We start from the raw sequence: 18,734 nt of genomic DNA, 5'->3' as shown, positions 1-18,734 counted from the left end.
AACAATTAGTTTTGAGGTAACCAGTAAAAATGTAATTAAACTTACTTTGGAATTATCGAAAATTAATTTTTATACAACTCAATAGCACATAATTCTATTTCTAAGCCCGAAAATGATAAACAATATATTAGACCGTAATATTAGATTAGAATTTTCGTGCATTAATCAATAGTGTTACGGACCCACCCTTTTCAGGGCTAATAGATACATATATATATATATATATATATTACATTGTACAACTTATCAGGACTAACATATACTACATATATCTATATATTATATTATATAACTTCTCATTGTTAAATATTGCTAAATATGAACATAAGGGTGGGTCCGTAACAATAGTATTCACTAGAAAAATCTTTAGCAACTTATGGTTATATATAATAAAATAATAATTAAAACCCTTAATCATAAAAAATTATATACTCTCCGCGTATACAATAAATTATATATAAAACCTAAATAGTATCATTCTGAATAGATGTACATAAAAATCTCGTAATGATTTGATACATTTTTTTAAGATGTAAGGTGTATATGTTAAAATATACGAAATCTGCAAAAAGCACTGTTTTCCGGCAATTAAATAAAAACTGTAGTGCCGAATTTTTTCTTCGTTTAATATTTTATGGTTACATATGAGTTTTAACTACTGAGAAATTTTCAACTTAAAGATCTTTAAGTTACGGCTAAAAACGGAAGCCCCTGTACAACTCCTTGTTATTGGATGTTACAAAAAAATGGCGGTATCCCGCATCGGACAAGTTGCCAGCGTATTCAAAATTGGTCGGTATAGTAGGCTGAGCCTCAGCCTACTACACTGACCTATACAAATATACATATCTTTATAGGTCTATGCGAATATATATCTGTAGTTTCCCTTCCGGTTATTCCGTGTCGATATCAATGTTTTTTTTATCTCTAGAAAATCATGGAAAAACAAATCTATGTGGTGTTATCATTGTTAAAAAAAAAAACAATAATAGTCATCTTAGTGTTGCTTAGTTGCTACTCTCGAAAACCTCTCGATAGCTGCAGCTGCTTTTGTGTAGTAACTAGTGACTTGTTATTTGTTAAATTTTGATTTTGCCGTTGACGGTTTTTTTGTCGACAGTGTTTTGTCGTTTGATAGATTTTCTGCACGGTTATTATTAATTGGATACCGCTGTCGAAGATCAAATACGTTCCGCTCAAACGACCAAGACCACTTTTGTACTTTCGCACAATGTCCAGGAAGAGCAATTTGTTAGTGAAAAACACAAGCATGAGCCTTCACGACAGGTACATTGGAAACGTTTTGCCGTCTGCACTGCAAACCGAACGGCCAACACAATGTATGTACAATGTTTTTTTTTCTTTTAGATTCACACAAATACAGCAAAAAGCAAAAAGTGTCGGCGAAGAAGATCTTATCAGAAAAAGACATCGGCTATCGTTGAACATGGAACGCAGGCCCGAATTGCCGTCCACACTGTTCATGAACCAGGTATGATGACGCGTTTTCGGTTGTTTGACGTTTACTTACGTTTTAAATAAAATAAAACAACCGACATTTTTGTTCCCACAGGAATACCCGAGTAGAGAATGTCTGCGTGTGCCGCCGCCGATCCTTGCGAGAGCCGACGATTGTATGTTCAGTGGAATCATGCGCGACATAATGAGGCCGGTCGAAAGAGTGAACATACCCGTTCACGAACGACTGGCATTGAACAGAGTTCCCTTAGTCGAAGAAAGGTCTTCTAGAAGGTCTAGAAGAAGAAGTAAATTAAACATATTGAAATAATTTAATTAGTGTTTTCCCCTAGAGTGCCGTGAACGTGGGTTTAGGTAGGTAATAGAAATCTGCAATGTATCAATTGTTAGAAGCTTAGTGACGTCGTTAGCAATAATTTGTTTATATATTTGTTTAAAAAAATGTTGCTCTATAGACTATATATTTTCTACAATCATAATAATCGTAATGTAAATGGAGTGAGTGCAATTGAGTTTACTCAAATGCGTCAACTACAACAAACTATTGATATGGATGTAACTCGTACGGGATTAATATGAAATATTATTGTAGATAATAACTTGCAAGTTACTGTCAATGTCTGAAGTGAAGTGTTGTTTAAAAGAGTTTGTTTCTTAAAATATTTTATTTAGGTAATTTTTCTACAGATTTGTACAAATTTTATTTAAATTAGTGTTGTATCACACTTGTTTCTGTTTTGAAGATATATATACAAATATGGTTAGTTAAGTTATGCCAACTTTTTCATGCAGTTTGTTTGCTCAATTTGTTTTTAAGTGTTGCCTAAATAAACATTTTTGACAACACAGTTTTTTTACTTTTTGGTTTTAGTTTACCCTTATAATTAGGTTGTTCATTCCGTTCAGGCCAAGTATAACTGATTGTGTAAACTTACTATTAATTTTTTAATTTTTTATTTGCAACATGTGCAAGGCACACATCTCAAAAGATATTGGACTTTTAATAATATTATTCTTTTTTATACTTTCATAGTTAACAGTTGACCTAGTTTTGATTAATTTTTCAAAAATATAACATCCCATTACGTGTTAAATGTTTATGATGAGCTTAGGTTTTTTAAATGGTAACACATAGGTGTATTTTATGAACTTTTAAAAATTAAGAATAAATTGTTGAAAATGTCAACTGGTCTGTAATCACTAATCAGTTTTGGATAGTTACTTTGAAAGTTTAAAATGTATATATAATTTTTTTTCATAAAAGTTGTTGCTAGAAAAAACCCTATTTAAGCGTGTAAACACTTGAAATTTTAAGAAATATTGTGAATTTGTTTATTATAGGAGGTACCAAAGCAAAGTCAAGAGGATCTGTAAAAGCTTTAAAAAGTGATTCGAATCCGACCGAAATTAACAAACCAAAAAATAAAAACCGGACATCGAAACAAAGGTATGATTGTGTGATACTGACTTATTAATAATTAAAACATTTTATATTATGTTAATGTAAAAAAATTAATTAAAAAAAAATATTGTCATTCGTTTAAATATCTGTTGTTTTTTAACGTTATTTGTCTTCAGATTATTGTCGTAGTATTGGCCGAATTGAGTTTTTAAATAATTTTAACGTGGAAACATATAAAATTGTCAGACTTTTCTAATTCTTAGATTTGATGAACAGTAAATAAATCAAAAAATATGTATACTTATCATACATATAATATTTACATTGTGTATAGTTTTTTTGAATCTAAATTTTAAATAAAGCAGTCAACTTCTATATTTTAACGTTTAAATAGGATGTGTTTTTTATGCAAGTATAATTGTTGTCGTATGTAATTAAATTAATAGTGTCATTGTTTAAAATGTCCACAGAGATGCATTTCCAAGAAAAGAACATCCGGTTTCCAAAGAAGATTTAGACAAACAACTAGATCAATTTATGTCGCACACTAAACAAAAAAGGGACGAAGAACTGAGTAGAGTAATAAATAAGAAACAGAATAATATGTTGTAACAATATTGACTTTATTTTGAAGATACTATTTTTTTTTTGTTGTTTAGTTTTGAGTAAATCTCATACTTGTAATACAAAACTGCATGTTGTTTGTTATTCACGTGAAAATTATGTATTTGTAAACTTTATTTTTGAAAATTGTAATGACTCGTTAAGTTAAGGAAAACATTATTTTGTATTATAATTTCATCCGTATATAAATATTAGACATTAGATATTAAGAATGACATTTAAAAAGTATTTATGAAAACTCTCGATACTCGTCAACTTTATTGTTTTTTTTTCCTTTTTGTTTATCTTAATAAATAAGTTTACCCATAATAATTTGTAATAAATTTAAATAATGTCGACACTTATTATTGATGACCAAGTACATTACCGATTCGTTGTTCTTGATAATATATATATATAAAGAAGAATCTTTCGTTCATGTTAGAATGAATTCATCGAGTACTATTATTTAAATTATAATTATTGTTGTCTGTGTGTAGCTTGTAAAACTTCTAGAAAAAATTTAAACAAGCAGTTGAATTATATTAATAACAAATAATTTATTAAAACTACCATTCTGTTCTCATCCAAAGTGAAAATAATTTTAGTTGAATGTATACATTTTTTTTCTGCATTTATATAACCAATTGCAAATAACCTACCAAACAAAATCGGTGTTTCGGGTAAATATTTCTCAAGTTGGTCATCCAACTTTGGACATGCCAAATGTCCAATAAAAGAATAGTGTGATAACCTATTTTTTTTTTTTTATGTAAATAAACTGTGAAAATGTTATTCGAATAATTATGTAAATAAATAAAGTAACTATTTTTATGAAATGTTTTGAATCCTTTTTACAAAAATAATTAAAGCACTGTTTTGATGTGACTCAATTTTTTTTAAATAAACTACACGACTGATGGCAAGTAAAAAAAAAAAAATTAATATGAGCCTTAAAATTTAGATTGAAAATTAATAAATAATATTATTTTCACCTTAGACCTAGAATGCACAGGTATATCTGAATCAAGGTCTTCTACATCATAGATGCTAATGGTACCTATACAATGGCTTAATATACGAACACATTGACTGATCATGAATTACAAACGGTAGATATTTATTTTGGTTCGATACGTTTGTACGAAAAGCAAATCACCATAAACAGGTCTATGTGTTCTAAATTATATTTATTTTATTTTTATGTTTCCTAGAATTATTTTTTTTTTTTACTTTAAGTTCTGAAACTCTCCAATGCACTTCTACACGCCAAGGTGAGTCAAACAAGAGCCTAAACGTCAAAATCTGTTCACCTTTGTCGGATAGCTGCGAACAAAAAGAAAAATCCGGATTGGATCACAAGGAGGTCCACTTTGATTAGTCATAAGTCTTATTACAATATATTATTTATCTAATTTTACTTTAACAATGCGACATTCTAATGTTTTACGATTTATTAAATGAATAATAAATACTAAAAAAATATTAACATATGTTTTATACAGTGAACAAGGAAAATAAAAAGGTTTACAAAATTTAGCCCGCTAATTACATAAAAACCAGTCCTCCTCGGTTAAAATAATAATTGATCTGATGGGCCCAAGAGGCCCCGAAAAGGCCTTTCGGCCCCTTTAGCCCTGCTGTTCGCCACAGGCAGTTAAATATTATTATTTTATATATATTATCAATATCATTTAATTTTATATAATTTCCATACGAATGAATAGTTAAACATTAAAAACAAAAATGTATAAATTAATTTATTAAGACTTCTTTTTGCTTTGTTTCTTTACTTTTTGCCCGATAGTGGTCGGCTGGTTAACGGTAGTGTGTTCGTGTCTGTAAAAACATTATAAACATGCTGATGTAAAACAATATTCTGATTGTTACCAAAGTTTGCGTAAATTGATTTTATCATTAAAAGCTTGTCAATCAGTTTCTTACTCGATAACGGACATGGATTGAGATGCTCTTTCTATAACCGACTGTTGTAAACGAGTCATGCGTCTTTCGTTGGTCGGAACTTCTGGTTCGGGTGAATATCGAGTGGTCGATACCTTTTTTAAAAAAAAATTGCCATACGTTAAAATAAACAACGATGATGAACAATTTAAAAACAAAATTAATAAATTTAACTGACCTTGGATTTTGTGCTTTTGGGTACAGATTTTGCAGAAGTACTTGCGTCAGTATCGGAAGATATTCTTACTTCGGTCGTAACTTTTTTACTGCTCGTAGACTTTCTCGTTTGCTTACCGCCCGCTCTGATTGGCGACATAGTAGAAACAGAATCACTCACAGACGGGCTTCTTTTGTTTTTCACCATCGATTCATTTATATCGGATTCTGCAAAACTGACATTTCTGCTCATCGATCGAGTCATGATTTGCTTGGAGCTTGTAGATTCATCGGAACTCAACGGCAATTCATCGCTTTCAGACTCCAGTTCGGCTTCGAGCTTTCTGGACTTTTTTGCAGGTGTATACAACATCATGTGTCGAGGGGCGGCATCTCCGGTGATCGGTGACAGTTTTCCCAACAGTAACGATGATGCATCGCTCCGATCTGGGCTGGACTCGGATACGGGGTCCGGGATCTTGGGATGCGAATCGGCTGTTAACTTACGCTTCTTCTTCAGATTAGCCGACTCGGGCATTGATCGTTTTTTAGTTGTTTTTTTCGGGGACACCAGCGCTTTTTTCAACGCCGGTAAAAAGTCATCGTTTTTACTGGGACTCTTATCGTCCGACACTTTCAAGTTTACACTACTAGAACTTCTTTTCATTTTATTTTTCACCGCCGAAAACGTCAGAGCGGGGCCGGCGGGCTGCATCGATTTCGATCTTTTTGGCGGCGTTGTTTCATCTTGAATTTCTTGGTGGGTAGATTCGACAACGTTGGAATCGACAAGTTCTGAATGTTTTTTCAATTTTGTAGGACCGAAATTAAATTTAGACTTCTTGGGCCCTACACCGCGCTCCGGTTTGGCAACGGCGTTCTTCTCAGAATTGCACGATTCTTCTTCGGGTATTTGCTCTAAGCCGAACACAGTTTTCCTGCCGGGTTTCGGTTCTTCTACGGGCGTTAACGACTTGGAACGTACACTTCTGCGTTTTGGCTGCGCGAGGTTCTCATGACTTTTCGATTTGTTCTTCGACAATGAAACTCTCTTTTGTCGGCTACTGTCTTCGACCATTCCGGACGACCGGAAGGGATTAAACGAATTATTGTCTTCTAACTGAATTGTTTTCCGATCGGGTTTACCTTTAGATCTGGTCTTTATTACAAAATCGCTTTCTGCTTGTGTGTTGCTTTCATCGCCAACAGCTGCGTAGTCCATTTTTGACGTGCACGGCTGATGACCCATCAGACTTGTATCGCCTCCTGATCTTTTTTCAATTTCTTTGTCCAACGTATCATGTTGAACCAGACTATCAGATTTGCCTTTGGTACTTTTGGACGGCGTACCTTTTTTCAGAGCACTCGGTTTTTTGGTAACCTCATGTTCAACAACTGAAGGCTTTACTGGTGGTGGCGGGCTCTCTGTCGTGGATTCTGTATGTTCAAGGCGATGCACGATTGAACTATTGGTCGGTTTATCTTCGCTCGTAACACGTATGCTACGTCTGGTATTTTTTGCCACTATTCCATCGCTAGATGGTTGTACATCTGTTTTTTTGGTCGACGTCTTAACCAATGTAGGTTGTTGTGTAACGTCATCATCACTTGTAACACTTGAAGCAGGGGCACCTTTTAAACCGACGATGGTTTGTGAATGGGTTTTGTCATCAGGTTTAGTTGTAGATTCATGAAACGTCACTGATCTGGCACGCTTCGAGCGAGGTGTAATAGTGATTCTTGTTGTCTTGTCTTCACTTGCAGCACGGACACTTCGTCGAGGTTTTCTCAAAGGCAGCGTTGTGTCATCAGATGGTTCTGTACCCGATGATGTTTTGATCAGAGTGTCGATCAATGACTTTTGTGCAATATTTTCTGTCACACCTATTTCAGCTTCTTCTGTTATTATATTTTGACATACATCAACATGAGTAAGTGGTTTGTTTTCATCGGTTTGTGAACTCGTTTCAGGAATAGGCTCGATTGCAGGTGGACAAACAACAGCTATGGATTTAGCGCGTTTCGAACGCGGTGTCGTTGCAATTTTCATTGCCTTGTCTTCACTCCCACCACGTATACTTCGTCTAGTTTTTTTCAAAGGTGTTACTTCATCGGACGGTTGTGGATCTGATGTTTTGGTCGGAGTCGTAACTGGAGCAACAGTTTCAGTTTCTTCAGCAATTACATTTTGATGCAAGGCACTTTGAGAAGGTGCACCTTCTGAAACAAAAGTGGTCGGTGAGCTGATTTCAGGTTGAGATTCCAAAATTGAACGATTTGCAGGTGGGAAAACGGTAACAGATTTAGCGCGTTTCGAACGAGGTGTCGTTGTAATTTTCATCGTCTTGTCTTCACTGGCAGCACGTATACTCCGTCTAGTTTTCTTCAAAGGCGTTACTTCATCGGACGGTTGTGGATCTGATGTTTTGGTCGCAGTCGTAACTGGAACAACAATTTCAGTTTCTTCAGCACTTTGCGAAGGTACACCTTCCAAAACAAAAGTGGTCGGTGAACTAATTTCAGGATGAGATTCCAAAATTGATTGATTTGCCGGCGGGAAAACGGTAACAGACTTAGCGCGTTTCGAACGGGGTGTCGTTGTAATTTTCATCGTCTTGTCTTCACTGGCGGCACGTATACTCCGTCTAGTTTTCTTCAAAGGTGTTACTTCATCAGAAGGTTGTGGATCTGATGTTTTGGTCGGAGTCTTAACCAACGAGTGTTGGACAATATTGTCAGTTGCAGCGATTTCTTCGGTAATTATATTTTCACATACAAGACTCTGGGAAGGTGTCTTTGAACCGCTTTCGGCAATAGTTTCAATTTTTGAACGATTTGCCATCGAGAAAACTGTTACAGATTTAGCACGTTTTGATCGAGGCGTAACAACAGTGTTTCTCATCGTTTTATCTTCACTCGCAGCACGTACGCTTCGCCTGGTTTTTTTCACAGCTATAACCTCAATGGATGCCGACGATGAACATGATTTTATAGTACTACGATCGTCAACTGAAGAAATTAGACTATAAGTATCGACGTCTATGGTTAAGGTTTTGTTGTTATCATTTTGCATTTGAACAGCAACGTTCAGACTGTCGCACTTGTCGAGCAACACATATGGTTGATTAATATTGCCATAAACAATATTCTGTTTATCAACGACAAACGTTTCACTCGATTCTATACCGCGTGTACATTCAGATTGAGGTTGTAAACTAGGATATTCCAATGTGGGTACATTCTCAATTATAGGATCTAAACTTTCTGGCTGCAAGCTAGTTGATCTCGAACGTAGACTGTGCGTTTCCATATGGTCGTCTGGATTGCTGTCTGGTAAAGATTCAAGTTCAAGAATATCTTTCATATCTTCGACAACTTCTGTTTCTTCGCATTCCATATTCGGGTTTATTTCTGTATTGCTGTTTTGAAGCAACGTATAGGCTTTTGTTTCACTTTCACTAGTACTTACTGCGGGTGTCTCATTTTGCAACGAATATACCTGACCGAAAAGAAGCACAGGTTTGTTGTCGGACGTGTCTTGTTGACCGAATAAAAATGTATTTGGCTCATTAACGTCAATATCGGCAGGTTGGGAAAGATCTATTTCACTTTGTATGTTAATCAGATCATTATTATCGACTTCAACCGTACTAAGATCAATTTCGTTTTCTGATGGATTTGCGACGTCGCATTGCTCGACTAAATTATCTTGTTGATATTCATAGTCGTTGTTGTCGTCATTGTGGTGTTCAAAATTTGATTCATCATTAGCAACACTGATAGGGTTTGATTCACTATGTATGCTTTCACATTCGATTATGCTAGAGTCGTTGGATTTATCTTCTTGATTTTTAGAGGTACTATCTAGATTTCCTTGTGAAACGTGTGTATTGTTCGATTCGTCCGTGTTCTTTTCAAAAGAATCTGATCTCGTGTCTACAGACTCAACACTTTCCTCCTCCTCCTCCTCCTCTTCAACTTCAGGGGGATAATTAAATCTCTCTTCGTCAGATTCTAAGCTATACGGTTTTTCATTGGATTGATTCCTTTCGATCGCTACTATGTCATCGTCTTCTTCTTCTTCTTCCTCTTCAGCTTCAATTTCTATCTCGATTTCTTCTTCTGCTTCAATTTCTATCTCGTTTTCTTCTTCTCCTCTAGAGTAAATATCTACTTCTTCGATGTCAGAATCTTCATATTTTTCTTTCTCGTCAAACGGTTTGTTAATTGTACTGCCCTGAGATTTAAATCTACCATATCTGGTCTTTTCTAACTCGCTTTCATCATCAGTGACACTAGTTTCGTCCAATGATTGTTCACTGGATGAAGTAGATGAGTTAACATCAACGTCATCTTCATCTTCCGTGTCCAAATAAACCACGTCATCGTCGTTGTATGTGTTTTTACTTTCCGGTTCTGTATGGTACGGCTTTTGTTCAAACGACGACACATTCAAACTTTTTTGCTCTTGCGCTACGTCATTATTAGGTGGAACCGTTACAAGTTTGTAGACATTGTCATCAAAGTTATCCGACTGAACAAGTTCGGTTGCAAACTGATTTGATTCCGCGCACAGGCTTAATTCTTCACGCCGATTCGATAAGCTGTACGCTTGACCAATAGATATCTCCATTAAAGGCGTATCAACACCAGTAGAATGCACGTCTGATTTTACATATGGTTTGTTTAACTCAGAATCGAATAGCACATTTTGATTATAAGACTTTCCTAAGGCCTCATCATTGTAAGCTTCATCAAGTTGTTGTTCTTCTTCCTCCTCAGAAAGGTCTACTAATTCGATTACATTGGGTTTTGACAGAATCGGAATTTCTGTTGTATTCAATGTATAATCAACATTAGATTGTTGCTCCGCGTGAATGGAGTAATTTTCAGTAACATCCATTTGTTCATGATCGACATCATTAGCTTCTTCTAATGATGGAATGGTTTGGTCAACTTCATACGCATAACCGTCGTTCGTTTGCGTAATATTGTTAGTTTCCATTTGCTGCTCATCGATAACATTACGACTAGTCTCGTTACTGCTGGCGGCACTATAGAAACTCTCATTTTCTGGATTATCGTCTTTCATTAGGTCCACACATTCTACAGTAGAACGCCTGTAATAAATGAGTTAAGAATTATGTTATTTTAATATAGTGTAATTGTTTTTAAATCAATTTTTCCATAGAAGGTTCTAGAGTTGGAGTTAATATAAATCGAACATCATACTACATGGACGATTCTATATAAAACGCTAGAACAAACTATACATAAAAATAAAATGTTTAAAATAAAATACATACCGTTGTTCCTTGCCGGAGTCATTTTCGTTGGGAAGACTAAATCTCAAAGTCATTTTTGATATAGGCGTTTCACTTCCTACAATAGACAAAACACGTTTGTGTTTTTTTGAAGATCCTCCAGTCTGGAAAAAAATTAAAACTTATGTTTATCATACTTGTAAAAAAAAGTTAACTTATGTACGACGACAAAAACTGATTGGCCTAAGTGGAATCAAAATTGTCAACCAAACAAATTCTTGAAAAATGTAATAAAACTCAAATTTTTTTTCCCCATGATTTAAAATTTAAATTAATTATAAATATTTTCTTATCACTTTTTTTTTTAATTTGGTTCAATTACATATTAAAATTCTTAAACAAAGAACAGCCTGACAACTGTCGTTCATTTGTATCAAATAAATACTTAATTAAAGACAGTCGTACAATTTTTTAATGACAATTAAATTAACCTTTTAAATTTACTTTTCACTCTTATTAAGTTAAGTTATTGTAGACACTTTAAATAATATTATAAAGAGCTTATGGTCATTCTTGTTCGTTTGACAAAACAAATTTAAGTATAATTTCAGTTTCGTTAATCTAGGTACACTTAATTTTTAAACCTTTCAGGATGGCCAAAGTATGATAACAGCTATTAGTGATTTATATCTTATCGTCAATTTAACTAAATAAAATCAAATACCTTGAGGATCGACGAATAGCCCAACACAGGAGGCGACGCTACCGTTTTACTGACTAGCGGAGTATTCAGTATTTCCAAAACTTGTTTACCGATTGCACGTACATCAGTAGTTTTAACATTTGGTGGACTCAACAAGCAATCTTCAATTTTTCTACGTTTTTCGTTGATTATCTCGGTGCTATCGGCAATTGGCGATCTCTTACGTGCAATTTTCGCAGACTGTAAGCTGCCCGTAATTCTAAAATTTAAATAAATTATTTATTTTGTAACAGGTAAAAAAAAAAAACAAAACCGTTAATTCTTACTTGGGTTTGGATAAAGTGCGAGGAGAATTTAGTTTGATAGTATTTTCTTTAATTTTATCCATAATATTAAACGATTTAGTGTCGCAGTTGACACGTTTTAAAACTATATCTAGAATATTATAATCTAAATTAATACTTTGATCACTTCGGTAGACATTAAAATTAAACCAAAACCAATTAATTTTAAATACACTAACCAGTCTTTTTGTACACATTTTGTGCAGTAAACCCATCGAGACATCTACTCGTGATTTTCGGTACACTATTATAGAATCCCCGGACCAATAAACTAGTAATTGTCAAGTCATCGTCATATTTGCATTTATTAACCGTTTCTAAAGACTTATTCAATTCAATAGCTTCCGAATACCTGAAACACAATTTATACAACAAATTGGTATTGAAGGGCTCACCAAAAATCCTAATTTAGTTTTAGAAATTACCTTCCTCTTTGTAATAAAAAGAATATTTTTATTGACAACGTTTCAGGATCTTTTAAAGTTTTCAAGTAAGTATAAAATAAGTCTTCTTCGTCCGAATCCCACGGATGTTCTAATAAGCATCTTAATTTGTTAATTTCCTTACATCCTAAAAAAAAATCGAGTGGATTACATTAAAATAAATAATAATTAGTTTATTCGATATTAATAATGTAATTTTACTGACTGTCGAAAAAGTATCTAAATAAAATTGGTTTTTCTTCAACCGATCGTGTCCTAATGTAATGTAATGCTTCGAAACACTGGTTGTTCATAATTTGAAGATTTATATAAAACCTAATTATTTTGTAATAATAATCAATACAGTGATCAAATATAATGAATACAATACTCATTTAATATATATAAATTATGTTATTTACTTATGGTCGTCGATATTGGTTATGCTGATATTGATGAGCTTCATATAGAATCTAGCCCAAAAATATTCTTTTTTGAAAACTAGCAATTTCATAACGGTCCAATGAAACCAATCCCATGACTCATCTTTAGTTATTGCCCAATCTTTATCGCCTGATAATATTTCCATCGCTTCCTGTAATAGATAAAACAACAAAAAATTTAGAAGTGTAATTTTTTTTTTTTAGGAAAAAATTCTGTAATATTACAATAGTATGAATTTACCTCGAACATGTCGTGATCTAAAAGCCAGCTGGCGCGACAAAGCGTGTTCAATATTTTGTTTTCGACATCAAATTCAATTGCATAATTACACATACGATTTGCGATGGTCACATTAAGACTAAAAGTAAAAAAATGAAAACTATCAATAAATAATAAGCTTTGACAACTGTACTGCTTATTTAAAAAGAAGTATTTTCCCCTATATTATACTACTTAGTCAGTGTTTGGAGAAATGTTGAGAAAAACAAGTTTAGTTTTTTATTTTACGAACATAAACGATTAACGTTAATTTGTTTGTCGTTCTTTCTCACAAAGAGAAACAAACTGTAATTTTGCAAAGTGATTTTTTAAAAAATATACTTTCTACAGTTTGGATTTTATGTTTTAAAATGTCAAAATAATTGGGAATTTACATTTTTCCATAAAGTTTTTTTGTTTAAAAGGACCTAAAATAATATAGATAATTTTTTTATCAATTAAATATAACGATTGCGAATTAAAAAGAGAAACGTTCAATAGAATCGTTGTGCTTACTCTTGGGTGGAACAAACGTCGATTAAAAAATAAACAGTGATATAATTTTTCACTTGGTCTGTGAGAGCGGCATTTAAATAAATTCTCAGTAAACATTGAACATTGGCTGGCGGATACATTCCCTTTGTCGCTTCACCGCCCTCGTGTTGCCACTGTTCAATCAGCTTGAATCCTTTGTGTTCGTGGTTTACTACGGCGTCTATTAAATACAACTGAGAATTTCCAAGTTCCATTCGCCTTTGAAATTTTACAATTAATTAACAATTTGGTTAAATGATATACGTACACAAATTTTCACTTTCTCACCTTTTATTTGCGTATTCTATTAATGATGTAAAATCACATTGTACAGTCTGTTGGTCTGGAATTTTGTCAAGGGATTCCGGAAGAAGACCGTAATTGAGGAAACACGTCACCGCTTTGAAGTACTGAGTGACTAGGTTTAAAGTATAGACGCGGTGTGAATAGTCGACTACAACACAAAATTTCGGGTTAAAATATTATCGTGGGCAAAGACAAAAAGAAATAGAGAGCTAGTAACAAATTAACTAATTCAGTTATGTCTTTCAATATTTACCGTGAACGCCATATTTATTATGTAGATCTTCCAAAAAATGTTTAACACATTGCATTTGGGACAAACAGTGGTTAAGTATACGTTTATTTTTTTTATCCAAGTGAGTTCCAGAATAGTCAAACAGTGGAACACCTAAAAAAAATGGAATAACATTAAAAACAATCAGTTAATTTCAAAAAACCATAACTCGCGATTCAAATTTAGATGGATGATAACATAAAAAATAGTAATTTTAGATTTTACACAACCACTCACATATTTAACAAAAAATGTTATTTTTTTTTGAACAAACACCGAAATAAATTGTAATTTAAGCGAATTTAAATAAATAAAAAATTATTTAAATACTTATTAAAATTATTTTATAATTAAATGAAATAAATTTATACTGATAATATTAATTTCTTAATAAATAAAAATATATTTAAAATTACTGTCTAATTGTTGGAAAATCATTTTTTGTTATTTAAATAAAGTATAAATTGTGCACATTATTATGCAAGATGGTACATGTATTTAATATATTAAGTACATTTTATTATTTTATTTTAATCAACAGACTACTTACATAATTTATCAGCAAACTGTTTAACAACCATAACATGTTTCCAAAGACATTGCACTAAATGTAAGATAGTAGCTTCACTTGACACGTAAGTTCCATTTTTCCATTCCTCGGCACAAGCGCTCAACACAGACATCATTTTATTTTCCACTAATATGGACACTACAAAACTTCTTTGATCCGGCTAATGTTTGCAAAAAAAAAAAAAAGTTTATTTTGAATACTTTATCAGAAACAATCCAATCCCGAAAATGGTTGGTATTATTTAGTAATAACATTTTGGAAAATCATAAATAACAAATACAATATAATAAAAAAAATAGGGCGTTCTTCTAAACTTTTCAAGATTCTTACCAAACTGTAATTAATATAGTCATCAGATTTATCCCAAAAAAAAGGTCTGAGGTTTGCTTGCAAACATTGATTAAACACTAAATTTGGATTGATCAACATTTTCCAGTTTTTTTCAACCAATTGGTCCAAAATTTCTTGTTGCACTCCAGCATGTTTTAATCGAACGAGCTCAGTATCCATTAAGCAATCACACTCTGCACAAAAACGATTATAAAAAATTATTATTATTTTTTGTTATTAAAGCTGGTAATTACCAAAGTAAATTGAAGACGGATAGTATAACTCTTCAACGTTGTTCCTAAAATTGCTACCGAATGGTCGTAATGTTTTATGAGAAATATTAAAATCCACGTAGTTGACGTTATGCGGCAATGGTACAAATCTTGCATACGAGTTAGAAACTTTAAAATGACTGATGGATGACGGCATTTGTGCTTTATACCACTGATTGATATCGAATAAAAACATAAACGATTCTGGATGAGCATCGGAACTTTGTCGAATTTCCATCAACATTGCAAAAAGTCTTATTTCACAGTCTTCGTCCATATCTAAAAAATAAAAACGAATATATCTTATAATTTTAAATAACTATATCAAACTCAAATTATACGACAATTTCTACTGTAAACATACTTGAATAGTTATTAGAAATGTATTATCAATTATTGTGTAAAACAAATTCAAACAAATTTTTTGGTGATAAAATATAAGGTAGATCTTTAGAAAATCGTTTAGGTCTAATCATAAAATAAAAGAAATTTGGAGAACTGCAATAGGAGGCAATGTGGGGAAAAAAAAAGAATACAAAAATACAACTTAAAAATCATTTTTTAAGTACTTTCAGAATAACCGAAATAATTAAAATTTTTTTTTAAAAAGTTTAACAACAAGCTATTGTTTTCTTCAAATACAAATTTTTAAATGAATTTGTTATGAAAGAATATTTTTTTAATTACCTGTTTCGTTTTTGGCCATATTTACATTACATACAGATAAAGCGGATATACACCGGCCAAATCCCGTTTCTCTTTTTAATGACATTTCCAATTTTACACCGTTACCTTGATAAACCTAAAAATATACATGTCCAAATATGTGTTATAACTAATAATATAATTAATAATAAAAAAAAAACATACACCGTTTTGTTTATTTCATTGTTTAACTTACGCGATATGCTAAGCTTCCGTTGGGCATTACAATACGTTGTTCATAGGTTAAGGCAATCATTGTGGCGTGCGGAAGTCTAAGATTATCCGACTGAATTACCCAAAGGTAGCACAAGTTGTTTGGGTCGTCAGACGGTTCGAGAAAGCCGATGTGAGTTACAGGCACAATGCACTTTGGCTCTTTCAAAAGATATCTGATAAATTCAAACAGTTAGTTAGTACCTACTAATACTTTAGATGAGTACACAATAAAAAAGTTTGTTATACGTACATGGTACGCATACTTTTACAATCGCGCAGCTGGAAATGACCAGTGGAATAACCGATCGCAACAGTATTGATTTCTTCAATGTATAATATGCTGGAAACGCTTATATGCAGTTTTCCACTGTACTGTTTTTTGCAATAGGCATAGAAATTTTCTATAAAAAAAATGCACACGTTTATAATCAAAATAATCAATGACGATAGGCACAAACTTGTTTCAGAACATTTGAGTTCAATTTCAAACATACCGTTAATGAACATCGCTAAATGGCAATCGCTATCGTCACTCATCTCTTTGACTTCTTGACAATCTTCATTCTTTCCAATTTTAAACAATTTACTAGGTCTTGATTCGTTAACAACAATTTCGTTATTTTTTAATTCTAAAATAAAAAAAAATTAGTTATTTTATTAACGTTTATGACGGAATATTTCCCAGTACAAAACGTCTTACGATGTTCTATATGACTGTGTCGTAGATCGATCGCATAAACTTCTCCTGTAGCCATACCAACCAGAAGTACAGTAGACATGATTTTAAACTCATCACAAAGTTGGTTGTCGTCAATTAATTCATTTTTAATAGTTGTTATATACGACACCTGCGCAAGTAAAATAATAAACAAGCTTATATATAAAAAAAAAAATAATAACTAAAATAAAGTATATAGCATACCGGGTTCGGTAGCTCGATACAGCGAACTGTAGTCAACGTTGGTAACTGACACACATAGAGGAGTCCTGAAGTTTTAAACGAACATCCCACCAATAGGAAATGTAATTTCCCTTTGCCATAACTTAATTCTTTTACATAAGTAATCTAGAAAATAAAGGATTTATCAAATCATCTCGATTGCTTTGCATTGTAGTACAGAGAAAAACCTAGGTACCTACCGTTAATGATTTATCTTTAAGGTTATCTCCAAATAGCCTGGACGATACGATCGATCCAAGTTGTTTCGAATATAAAACAATGTTTGTCTCAGAAGCAAACCATGCATAGAGCCCATCGGCAATTAAACCGCCCAGTCTTTCACAATCTGTTTCGTACAACTGGGTAGGCAACTGGTGCGAATCGATTACTTGCATAACTTGATTCAATGAAGACATGGCGGATTCGGCTGAAAAGTAAATAAAATATTTCATTTTGATATCAAAACCTTCGCAATGTACAATCCGTTTTACTATTACTAATAGTGCACACTCGCATTATGACCGCGAGAATCTATAATTCAAAATAATAAAAATCAATAGACTTACCTTAAAAATTGTATGACATATTCCAACGGAAAACATAAACCGATATCCAAATTTCAAGTGTTACGCAGAAGATCAATAAATTTACGCTTTAATAACTCGCCGAAAAAAAAACCGTAGTGTTTATTTAACGTGAAACGACCGTCGTTATTTATTTGTTCATTTTCGACATTATCAGAAAACGGTAAAATTCCAACATGAAAACATAACCTCAAAAATGATCAGATTGACGACAGTTGTGATTTACATGCGATAACAGGTGGAGTTGAATTTCTGCAGCTGCAGTGTGTGCACTGTATCGCGTTATCTATGATAAGGTATGCGTACCGGCAACAGTTGCTTGTGATAACCGCAAAATGGCATACGAAGATTGATATGGAGATGTTTTGAAGGTTATAATATATTGCCAAATTATAATAATATTTAATACAATTACAGTAATTATTATTTGTCAATTATCGGTGAAGTATCAGAGCTATACCAGCTACTCGTAGGTAGGTGTACACAAAACGTTTTGTATGTAACACCAACAGAACAATAACACCAAGTTAAACATTTTGTACCTGTCTGTTCATCCAAATACCTAGAGCATAGTGGCCCAATCCGACCCTGCAATAAACTATCCTCAAACCGTTAATGTTGAATAATTTTTTACCATAGTTTTAATTAAAATACTTGATGCATATACAGGTATCCATGTGTAATAGAATATCACGAAATTCTGAAGTTTTGTTATTTCTAAAAATATTATTTTTCTTTATGACACCAGCAATTTACAACTGAACCTATCAATTTTAGCCATCGAATACAACTATTTAGTCTGTATTTTTTAATATTGGCTTAAAAAAAAGTATCTACCTACTTAGGTAAATATTGAAAAATTACAATAACTTTGACATAACCACTACCTAAATGTATTTCATAGAGTGCAGTGTGAAAACAAAATGTACACGCAGTAATTGGGAATTTAAAAATCCGGATTTTCACAA

The 18,734-nt window shown here is 32.8% G+C and overlaps 2 protein-coding genes across 3 annotated transcripts; one reads left to right on the top strand and one right to left on the bottom strand.

Annotated features, from left to right (window-relative positions):
• Positions 1-1,002: 1,002 nt before the first annotated feature.
• On the top strand, positions 1,003-4,254 carry LOC126845716 (uncharacterized). The gene is made up of 5 exons (XM_050584560.1): positions 1,003-1,287; positions 1,369-1,492; positions 1,574-1,766; positions 2,821-2,926; positions 3,352-4,254. Exons 1-5 carry the CDS (start codon positions 1,232-1,234, stop codon positions 3,491-3,493), a joined length of 621 nt encoding a protein of 206 aa, XP_050440517.1. The 5' UTR covers positions 1,003-1,231; the 3' UTR covers positions 3,494-4,254.
• Positions 4,255-4,969: 715 nt separating this feature from the next.
• On the bottom strand, positions 4,970-17,909 carry LOC126845642 (protein ELYS-like). 2 transcript variants are annotated; one of them, XM_050584425.1, is made up of 26 exons: positions 17,749-17,909; positions 17,383-17,609; positions 17,165-17,308; positions 16,943-17,090; positions 16,737-16,871; positions 16,493-16,643; positions 16,223-16,415; positions 16,009-16,123; positions 15,304-15,600; positions 15,050-15,243; positions 14,699-14,879; positions 14,131-14,262; positions 13,860-14,025; positions 13,554-13,790; positions 13,020-13,137; positions 12,758-12,930; positions 12,562-12,671; positions 12,339-12,483; positions 12,093-12,265; positions 11,896-12,004; positions 11,591-11,828; positions 10,909-11,030; positions 7,994-10,722; positions 5,625-7,702; positions 5,429-5,541; positions 4,970-5,323 (listed from the first exon to the last, which is right to left on the bottom strand). In XM_050584425.1, exons 2-26 carry the CDS (start codon positions 17,596-17,598, stop codon positions 5,248-5,250), a joined length of 8,493 nt encoding a protein of 2,830 aa, XP_050440382.1. In that variant the 5' UTR covers positions 17,599-17,609; positions 17,749-17,909; the 3' UTR covers positions 4,970-5,247. The 2 variants fall into 2 exon arrangements, with proteins under 2 accessions (XP_050440382.1, XP_050440381.1); XM_050584424.1 differs by having other exon boundaries at positions 5,625-10,722.
• Between the last annotated feature and the right edge of the window lie 825 nt (positions 17,910-18,734).

The sequence above is a fragment of the Adelges cooleyi genome, unplaced genomic scaffold (genome assembly GCF_023614345.1).
Source record: "Adelges cooleyi isolate 19-005CV unplaced genomic scaffold, UGA_ACOO_1.1 ACOO_flye_CR_arks_rails_tigmint_CR_PRNA_8, whole genome shotgun sequence".
Taxonomy (NCBI): Eukaryota; Metazoa; Arthropoda; class Insecta; order Hemiptera; family Adelgidae; genus Adelges; species Adelges cooleyi.
This window is presented reverse-complemented; position numbering and strand designations above follow the sequence as displayed.

Bases quoted from the DNA above. Each gene is read 5' to 3' on its own strand.
- LOC126845716 (XM_050584560.1), top strand. From the start codon at position 1,232: ATGTCCAGGAAGAGCAATTTGTTAGTGAAAAACACAAGCATGAGCCTT. The intron at 1,767-2,820 runs GTAAATTAAACA...TGTTTATTATAG, and splicing joins TAGAAGGTCTAGAAGAAGAA to GAGGTACCAAAGCAAAGTCA. The intron at 2,927-3,351 runs GTATGATTGTGT...AAATGTCCACAG, and splicing joins AACCGGACATCGAAACAAAG to AGATGCATTTCCAAGAAAAG.
- LOC126845642 (XM_050584424.1), bottom strand. From the start codon at position 17,598: ATGTCTTCATTGAATCAAGTTATGCAAGTAATCGATTCGCACCAGTTG. The intron at 14,880-15,049 runs GTAAGAATCTTG...TGCAAACATTAG, and splicing joins ACTATATTAATTACAGTTTG to CCGGATCAAAGAAGTTTTGT. The intron at 11,829-11,895 runs GTAAGAATTAAC...TTTAAATTTTAG, and splicing joins CGCACTTTATCCAAACCCAA to AATTACGGGCAGCTTACAGT.